At 43.5% G+C, this 10,509-nt stretch overlaps 1 protein-coding gene across 2 annotated transcripts in view; it reads right to left on the bottom strand.

Annotated features, from left to right (window-relative positions):
• Window positions 1-7,689: 7,689 nt before the first annotated feature.
• Window positions 7,690-10,509, bottom strand: part of THAP4 (THAP domain containing 4) — a 40,688-nt gene continuing 37,868 nt past the window's right edge. For both annotated transcript variants that reach the window (XM_073625761.1, XM_073625762.1), the window contains 2 exons: window positions 9,358-9,461; window positions 7,690-7,915 (listed from right to left, as the gene is read on the bottom strand). In XM_073625761.1, coding sequence (XP_073481862.1) covers window positions 7,796-7,915; window positions 9,358-9,461 — 224 coding nt within the window. In that variant the 3' untranslated portion in view covers window positions 7,690-7,795. The remainder of the gene's footprint in view (window positions 7,916-9,357; window positions 9,462-10,509) is intronic.

The following is a 10,509-nucleotide window of genomic DNA, read 5'->3' as shown; positions in this document are numbered from 1 at the left end:
CAGCTAGGGGCAATCAAGGGGTTAACTCCTTCCCAGCCAGAGTCATTAGTACAGTGAATAGCATTAGCACTAATCGCTGTATTATTGTCACTGGGGAGGACAGTTAGTCAGATCCCACCCAGTGTAACTTCATGGCTGATTGCCCGCCACACTATCACAGTACCACTATAAGTCGCTAATCACCATCATTACTAGTATAAAAAAAAAATAAATAAAAAATTCCAGCATATACACTATAGTTTGTAGACGCAGGCGCTTTAGCAGCGGTGCCCATTCATTTCAATAGGCAGGAGGGGTGGAGGAGTGGTGTATACACCGCTCCTCCACCACCCCAAAGATGCTGCTTGCAGGACTTTTTCTAACGTCCTGCCAGCACAGCACCTCAGTGTGAAAGCACTCAGGCTTTCACACTGGGGACAGCAGGGGAGGCATTTTTCTGGCGTTATTTTTAGCCCAAAAGTGCCTGAAAGACACCTCAGTGTGAAAGGGGTCTTATTGGGATTTTTTTTTTTAACCAAAGACATGCAGCAGAATACATTTGGCCTAAATTTATGAATAAATTAGATTTTAATTGGACATGTTTTATAATAATAAATAATAATCTGCCATATATATATATATATATATATATACCTCTCTTTACATTAATATTACTGCAGGGTGCTTGCTTTCCTCTTGACCTTCCGCAAGTGTAATTCCAAATTACCCAAGCAAGAAGCTATTTGTATTAGCTCTGCTTCTTCAAATGTAACCTACACCACCCCTCTTGGGGAATTAAAAACAGTAATAAAAACAAGTATATGTGGATGGTTACCATGCTAAAAGTCAGTTTCCATAGCAGGAACTCTAAGGCAGTGCCTGTCAACATGGCAACTAGCTGAGGAGTGCATTACCACAGAAATAGCCTACTTCTAATAGGATAAATTACTATGCAGAAATGTGACATAGAAAGTCCTTAAAGTTGCCTTCACATATACCCAGTGAAGTGAACAGCCTCTGATGATACAGATAGATGAAACAAATCCTTCTACATAAGTTTTACATGTATATCTGCTGTCTTCAGATTTATACATTGTTTAGAAAGTGCAGATCGTGTTCGAATTTTCACTTCCTCATTCAGCAGTAGCAGTGTAGTATTGGATTACACTGGGAGACAGCTGATTGGAGGAAAGGCACACCACCCCCCCCTCCACATAAGCAAAGACTTTCAGAACTGTCCTTTGAGTAGAGCAGCTTTCTGCTAATTTATATCACCCACCTGACACAAAATTCAGCCTGGTGTTATCAGTGTCGGAGAACTGTTCATGCTGATAACAGAAGACTGGAGCAGGAGAAACACACAGGACATAGTGCTTTGAAGACAGATAAGAAAAACACTACAGATATGTGCCCAGCTCAAATTTCATGAAATCGGGTTTACATCCATTTTAAAACTAACTATTCAAATAGCCATGGGGCGTTTACTCTGACTTACAGGAAAGCTTATGATGCAAAAATATCTAATACTTTATTGGAGATTGTGAACTAATCAATGTTCTGCTGAATCCTATAAGAGGTGTGCCAAAGTGAGCAAGTCCAGATACCCCATATAAATATCCAATACCATTCAAAGTCAGATACAGTAGTACACATCAAGCCCTCAGTTCCTTTTCATGCTTTGTCTTCATTCTTCCCTGTCACCCTAAATAGCAAACACGAAAGCAAATAGGATTTTTTCATCATACTTACCTGTAAAATCCTTTTCATTGAGTACATCATGGGACAGAGTTAGGCTAATATTCATTACCTGCTGGGTTATACTTAATCTCCAGCTGAATGGACACTGGTAGACCAAAGGTCTTTAGACAGGAAGTGATCCCCTGTATAACCCCTCTCATACAGGAATTACTACAGTTTTGTAGCAAGCACTGAATCCTCAAAAAGAGGGGAGAGACCTCTGTGTTTACCACAATGTACTCAAAGAAAAAGGATTTCACAGGTAAGTATGACGAAAAAAAATTCTATTTTCTCTTTTTCATACATCATGGGACACAGAGTTAGGTTAATATTAATTACCTGCTGGGATGTCCCAGAGTAATAGCCTTGAGGGGAGGGAGACACCCTGCCAAACAATAGCCATCAGACCATATACGGCAGCCCGCAGTACACTGTGGCCGAAAGCCGAATCCTCAGCTACTCGAACATCCACTTGATAAAATTTTGTGAACGTATGCACTGAAGACCAGGTAGCAGCCTTACAAATCTGAGCTACAGATACCTGATGGCGGAAAGCCCAGAAGGTTCCTACACCCCTGGTAGAATGAGCTCTCACCCTAAAAGGGAGGAGCTTTACATTTCAGACCATAGGCCTGAGTGATCAATTGATGGACCCAATTGGCAATGGAAGCCTTGGAAGCTGCCTGCCCCTTCTTGGGTCCTTTTGGTAAAACAAAAAAGGAGTCTGATCCTTGGATCTCTGCAGATCTAGACAAACCTTGACTGCTCAGACACCGTCCAAAAAATTCAGTCATCTCTCTTCCGCCTTACGAGGCTGAGAGAAAAAAAAGAAGGCAAAATAATGTCCTGATTTAAATGAAAGGCCGACACCACTTTTGGCAAAAAGGTTGGAACAGGTCGTAACATGACCCTGTCGTGGTGAAGGATCAAGTATGGTTCCCTGCACAAAAGGGCCACCAACTTCAAAACCCTTCTAACCAAGGTGATGGCCATCAGGAAGGCTAGCTTGCGTGACAGCAAGTCTAATGGAATTTCCTTGATAGGTTCAAATGATTGTTTCTGTAACAGGACAGCACCAAGTTCAAGTCCCAGGGACACATAGGTGACCTAATGGGGGGAAGCAAGCGAATTGCCCCCTGCATAAAGGTTTGGAACAGTGAATGGGAGGCTAAAGGCCTTTGCAAGAATACTGATAGGGCCGAAACTTGACCTCTGATTGTACTCAAAGCTAATTTCCACAGCTGACTATAGAAAAGAGAATTCTCCCAATCACGTATTTCCAAGGATGCCGTTTTTTGGCTTCACACCAAGCAATATAAGCCTTCCACACCTTATGATAGATCTTCCTATGGATAGCTTTTCTAGCATTAACTAGGGTAGACACCATTGGTCCCGAGATGCCAAGGTCATTTAACACCCTGGCTTCAATAGCCATGCCATCAAATTTAGAGTCTGTAAATTGGAGTGGAATATAGGACCTTGGAGACAGTAGATCGGGGTGACGTGGAAGCGCCCGTGGCCCGTCTATTGTCTGTCTCACAATCTCCAGGAACCAGGGCCTTCTGGGCCAGGCTGGTGCCACCAGAATGACTGGAACCCCCTCTCTCCAAATCCTGCGCAACAAATGTGGAGGGAGAGGGATAGCATAAACCAGGGAGTACTAGCTCCATGGATCTACCAGAGCATCTGCTCTGATTGGCAGAGGATCTCTTGTTTGGTACACAAACTGCTGTAGCTTGTTGAACCTGGATGCCAGGTTCAACGTTGGCAAATTTCCTGGAACACCCCTGGGTGTAGGGACCATTCCCCCAGGCAGATCTGCTGGCGGCTGAGATAATCTGCCTTCCAGTTCTTTACTCCCGGGATATGGACTGCCGATATAAAATCGGCACATGTCCCTCTGTCCAGGCTGGTACTGCCTTGGTGGTTTATATAGGCCACTGCAGTGGCATTGAACCCCGATAGGGCAGTCCTGAAGCTCCACCGTCCAGGACCGTAGGGCCAGTCGTACTGCCCGTAATTCCAGGACGTTGATGGGTAGGATCTGTTCTGTTCTTGACCATTTCCTCTGAGCTGTGAGCCCTTCTAGGGTTGCTCCCCAGCCTGAGAGACTGGCATCTGTAGTCAGTACTCAAGTTACTGGGAGGAAGGATTTTTCCTTTCGCAGGTTCTGGTCCTGCAACCACCAGTTTAGGCTTAAGTGTGCCTGAGGAGGTAAGAACAGGGCTTGTCCTCTCCTGTTCCAAGCCAACAAGATGTCTTGTTGTAAAGGCCTGGAATGGAACTGGTCATAGGGCACTGCCTCGAAGGAGCATACTATCCTACCTAGAAGGCTCATACAGAGCCGAATGGAGGGTTGTCTGGTGCCCCTTATCTGATGCACCTGAACCTTCAGGGCACAGATCCTTGCGGGTGGCAAGAATACTTTTGCTTGGAACGTATCTAGGATCAGACCTGAATACTTTAGACTTTGAGTTGGTTTCAAGGCTGACTTTTCGGTATTTATATTCCAGCCTAAGTTTTTCAAATACCGCACTGTGCATGTTATGCTCTGTTCTAGAGCCTGTAATGAGTGATCTGTGAGCGGGAGGTTGTCCAGATACCCGAGCACCAGGATTCCTTAGGCCCTTAAAAGACCCAGTACTGGTGCTAGGACCTTTGTGAACACCCGGGGAGCTGTAGCAAGCCCGAAGGGTAGAGCCACAAACAGAAAAATACATTCCTCTACTGAAAAATCGCAGGAACCTCTGATGAGGCTGAAAGATAGGTACATGTAAATACGTGTCTTTTATATCGATGGAGGCTAAAAAGTCTCCAATCTGGAGCGAGGCAACAATTAAGCGGACAGACTCCATCCTAAAAGACTGGATTAGTAGATACTGGTTCAGGGATCTTAGGTCCAAAAATGGGCCTTGTGTCCCCGTTTGGTTTTTGAATTGTAAGCAGGTTCACTCTTTTGGATACAGGAACCTGTACAATCACTCCTTGATGCACTAAATGATGTAGTGCCTGAAACAATAAGTCTCTTTTTGGAGGATCTGAGGGAACACTGGATCCTAGAAACCTGAGGGGGAACCCCCGCACCGCCAGCTTGTAACCACGGGATATAGTTGAGGTGATTCACTCATCTTGAACGATTGTTCTCCAAATGTCCGCAAAGTGCAGCAGCCTTCCCCCCACCCGATAGAGTGGGGGGAGCGTCCCCTCAAAAGGAGGGCTTGGTGCTGGGTTTATAAGAGTTTTGGACCCAGGGCCTTTTCTAGGCCCTGGCCTTGTGGCTTGCCCCTGGTCCTAGTGCCCTGTTGGCGGTGGAACTGCCTTGGCGCTGAGACATTTGAGGAAGCAGTCCCTGAGGTTTTAAACGAGGGACGCCTGGTGCTTTTCTCCACAGGAAGTAGAGAACTCTTCCCTCCGGAAATCTTTTGCTTTTGGATATATTTGTTCAAATGATCACCAAATAAACATTCCTCCCCGAAAGGGGAAACCTGCTAATAACTTTTTACAAGGAAGCTCGGCTGACCAGTTCTTAAGCCACAAAAGTCTGTGCATATGTACAGACAAGAGAGACAAATGAGAAACCTGCTGTATTGAATCCTTTTAAGGCGTCAACAGCAAAAACACAACGCTCAAGGAATATCTGTCTTACTTTCAGCCAGATCATCCTGCCGGTTAGGCCTGTCAGGCTGTCTGATCTGATCCGATCCTTACGGACTGGCAGATACCAATTGCTGCAACAGCTGGCTGAATAGCTGAACTGGCCAAAGAAAAGGAAGCTTTTAATAATGACTCAAATTTCTTGTCAACAGGGTCTTTCTGTCAGGGCTGGGCTCAGCCCTTCCTTCTCGGAGTTGGCCGCTCAGCTGTTGGCTGTTTATGATATCCTGCTCGTCAGTCTTGCATACTTAAGCTGTCCAGTCAAGAGGAGCTCTGCCTTTGCCTTGGTCACATCACAGAAACTATCTCCTGCGATCCTGTTCAAGACATGCTTTGCTGACATCCCTTCTGGCTCCATTGATCCCTGATTTCTGGCTTGGCTGAATATCTGTTCCGGTTACTGAACTTTGGCTATGTTTTGACTAAGTTTGTTCTTTTTACTTTTATTATTGAACAAGTGTGATTTAACTGTCTCGGACTGATTTCATGATTTCTGACTCTTTCAAGCCCTGTGTGTTATCTACAGGACAAGTTAAGTCCTTGTTTAAGGAAGAGACGGCTGCATCTACGGCTGGCATGCTCCACTTTTTTTTTTTTTATCAAAAAGACGTTTATTGAGCATCAAGAATAAAAGGATACATAATTGAGTACCAAGTGCAACAGGCACTAAACAGAAGGATATCACATTTGACATGAATTGCAATTAGACATTCAGCATATCTGTACACAATATGTAGAGCATTTCAAAGGGCCAAACACATGTAATAATAGGTCCACCCAAGGGGGTGATTCTACAATACCTTCCTGCATAGACATGTGGAGTACAGCAGATGACAGGTATTATATACAGCAGCATATGAGCCTTAAGGCTGAGAGGCAGCAGTGAGTGTCTGATTTACGCTGAGTATTATGTTACAGCTGTAGACTAGGCCTAGTCTATGCATGTGGACGCATCCTCCAGCCACCTGTCCCATATTTTGTTGTACTTGACTGGGCAACCTCTAGGTCAGGGATATACAATTAGCGGACCTCCAGGTGTTGCAAAACTACAAGTCCCATCATGACTCTGCCTCTGGGTGTCATGCTTGTGGCTGTCAGAGTCTTGCTATGCATCATGGGACTTGTAGTTCTGCAACAGCTGGAGGTCCGCTAATTGCATATCCCTGCTCTATGTAGATACAGCACCTTTTTATAGGTGAGTGTGGAGTTCACCGCTCCCATCCACTGCTGAATAGTGGGAGGAGTTATTTTAATCCAGGTGCGGGCGATTTGCATTCTGGACAGAAATAACATTTCCTGTAGAAATATGTTAGGGTATTTCTCCTCTTCAGGGAGAGCGAGAATGCAGAGTAGGCACTGGCGGGGGCACAGGGTTAGGGGGGAGCCCATGCGGTCGTGAAGAAACCCAACTATCTGGGACCAGTATTCCTGGAGTTTTGGGCAGGACCAAAACAAATGGTAAAACGTACCCTGGGGGTTTCCGCACTTGGGGCATGCCGGACTGTACCTGGGTTTAAACCTAGATAGACGGGTTGGGGTGAGGTAGGACCTATGCAAGATGTACGCGAGTCTGTCTGATAATTTAGGAGACGCTGTCTTAGAAGTAGTCAATGCGTCCTCCCAATCCTAATCTTCCATCACTCCCAGGTCCGTCTCCCGTTTGGTCTTCAGCCGATACGCCTGCGAGGAGGCCGCAAGCAGTATGAGGTGGTTGTAGAAGGAAGATATCAGACCTTTAGGGTCCTGCCTGCGGAACACACTCACAAGGGGCAGAGTCTCAAGTCAGGGGACAGAATCACCAAATTGGGAGTTAGCAGTCTCTACTCAACGAACTTTTCATCCATGGGATATAAAAGGGAAAAACTCTTAAAAGAGGAACAAAAAATCCTGTCAGGATATTCCCAATCAGTATACACCCCCTGTTCCAACAGAGGGTGTAAGGGGAAAGCCTGTGCGGCCAGTAGAGGCCTCAGGGACCCCAAAGAGGACCAGGGGGGCTCAGTAACCTCTGCCACCTTGCAGACACTGGTAAAAAACTGAAGTACTTCCTGTATGGGAGGAGTTGTATAGGGGATCACTTCCGGTCTAAAGACCTTTGGTCTACCAGTGTCCATTCACCTGGAGATGAAGTATAACCCAGCAGGTAATGAATATTAGCCTAACTGTGTCCCATGATGTATAAAAAGAAATATCTCTCCCAATCCCTAGACCTCAAGGTCTCTATCACACATAAAAACGTACTTGCATGAAGTCAATTGATCAATGCAGAAAGAATTCACAATAATATAAGGAGGACTAATAATTATTCTTTAGTTCAGGTTTCTGGAAAAATAAACCATTTATTAGGACAGGCTAGAACAATAAGCAGCTTTGATTATCAGGTCCTGTGAGCTTTAAGGCTTTTCCAAATCTTTTACATAAGCAATTATGAGGTCACTTTCTTGTATGTAACCCGTAAATGAGGAGCCATGGCCTGTGTGCTGGTTGTCATGGAGACTATCTGTTCCAGTTTTCCTTCAGGGGTCAGACGGAAGGTACGGGAAATCTGGAAAAAATGAAAATATCGTTAGTGAAATAGTAATAGCAAACATTATCACCTACAAACAAGTATAAAAATGTCTACTTTTTGTGACCCTGCATGACCAAAAGTGAGCGTGTCTTAGCAATATGAAATACAACCAAGCAATCTGTTAAACAAAATTCTGATAGTCAGTTTTGTTTTCCCTTGAGAGAGCAGACATTCACATGAAGAGTGTATTGACACATGGTAAATGCAACGGAAATGCTAAGTGAAATGTTCATGCCTATTACGCAACAATATAAGCATATTTGTTATTGCTGCATTATCCAGATCAGCCATTTTCAACCAGGTTTCTATAGAACCCTAGGATTCCTCCAGAGATTGCTAAGGGTTCCATGCACTATGGCTAATTGACCTCCCAATTTATGATGCCTGCATAGTTGCAGGATCAATGCCATTTGGCAAAGCGAGCATCATGACACAGATTATCTTTTTTCTGCCATTTACACCCAATGAATTGGTTTTAGTAAGGGTCCCCGAGACAAACATTTAGGAGATCTACTGGGTTAAAAAGATTGAGAAAGACTTTAAGACTATAACAAAACTGAAAAAGTTTTAAAAAGGTTACTTTTCAGTTCTGAACACATACATACATACATACATACATACACACACACACACACACACACACACAATATATATTACCTTTAAAATAAAGGTAATAAAATAAAATACAGATTGTTGATTAATCGAACAATTTTTTAATGAAAATTTATAAACATGTGCTTTTGTGACCCATATATTCTCGGCCACGAAACAGGCGATTGCAAAAGCGTGGAAGACACCGATTCTCAACTTCGACAGTGAAAAGTCAGGTACATGGTACTCTAGTGAATGAGAAATTGACAGTGATCCTAACTAATAGCCACAATAAATTTCTATGTACCTGGCAGCCCTGGTTAGATTACTACCCATAAACACAACCGCCTACACACTTCCTGGAACTGTAATCTATAAACGCGTGTTAATATCTCTGCAGCATGCCTCCAGGATCCTCCTTATCTTTTCATATCTCTCTTGATCCTCTCTGCCTCGGAATTGGCATTTTGCCCACAAGCAAGAGCCGTACCTCTTATTGGTTCCATGGATGATTACATTGTCTTCAGTTTCTATGGTTCCCAGCTGAAGGGCCACCTCTTTGGACATTAAGTGTATCGCAATCTCAGGCATGGCTCTGCTATTTGACCACCTTACAATTTAAAGTTACCTGGTTATTTTTACATCATTGTTTAATGTTCAATATTTGCGGAGAGAAACTCCTTTTGAATCCGTACCTGTTATCATATAATCTTCTTGCACTATGTCAGGGTCTATGTTTCTTATCGTTTCTAATAAAATTCAAAGAAGATTTATAAACCCTGCCAGAAGTGCACTTTTCCTACTCCGGAAGAATATTCTGTTCTTACCTGCTGCACTTGGGGCTCCTTTGCAAAACTCATTCTGCTGAGCGAGTGTGAGGTCAGAGTGAGCTGTTCCCCCTGTACTTCCCCCTCTTCCACCTCCACAACACCTAAAGCCGAAACACAACAACAAAAGGTGACAAAATCTGTATTGGCTCTATAGCCACCAGAGCATTTGCATTTTGCAGAGCACACAAAAAAATTAACATGGAATAATTTCTTGAAGCTATGCCAAATTCAAATAAACTAACAAGTTACAATAATCCTGAGCAAGGAAACTCTGTACATTAAGATATCACCAACGCCTGCTTTTAGATGGTCTGAAAAGCCATAATCTTCCTGAAAATTTTAATAATCTGGGAGGTTAGGAGTTTAAGGATAAGTTAAGTTCACCTTTTGGAACATGTAACATATTCCAGCAGCTGCAGCCTACCCTCCCTGTGACAGTGGATGGGGGGATCCTCTACCTGTAGTCACCATTTGAAACACATGTCATTCATTCACAGTTTCCTGTGAATACATTAACTACAACTGCAGGCCTTGTCTGGAGAAATCTGGCATTGCACCCCAGGCTCCTTAAAAAAAAAAAAAAAAAAAAAAAAAAAAAACACACATTTTTTTTCCTGCAAACATATGTGCATTTAATATATTTTTTCCCAAAAGTTGGACTTATCCTTTAAAAGTATGGCTTCGGACAAGAGTTAGTTGTTTAGGATTGAGTTTTTATGTGTATTTTTGCAGTGAAACAATATATAGCTACCACAGCTAATACTGGCAGTACATGAAGTATATAGTATAGTTATAGGTGGCAAAGGATATGACAGTGGAATACTTTAAAGAGAGAGATTATATATAATTTCACACTGCCTTGTGCGAACTGCTGTGGGTCATTGTTAATGACACCCCTAATTTAGTTCATAGATCGCAGTGCGAACTGTGAACTCACACAGGAATTGGATCGCATTAGGTGAGAACACCCATGCGATCCGATTCTAGTGCGGGGGAAAAAAAAGTCCCTGCACTATTTTCTGTGCGAATCCAATGAGAGTTCAGCCATACAACTGTATACTGAACTCGCATTGCTCAAAGATCGCATGTGATCGGCACCTGCGGTGTAGGTGCGAATCACATTCGATCTCTGAGATCGTGCTAGTGTGA

The sequence above is a fragment of the Aquarana catesbeiana genome, linkage group LG04 (assembly GCF_042186555.1).
Source record: "Aquarana catesbeiana isolate 2022-GZ linkage group LG04, ASM4218655v1, whole genome shotgun sequence".
NCBI lineage: Eukaryota > Metazoa > Chordata > Amphibia > Anura > Ranidae > Aquarana > Aquarana catesbeiana.
This window is presented reverse-complemented; position numbering and strand designations above follow the sequence as displayed.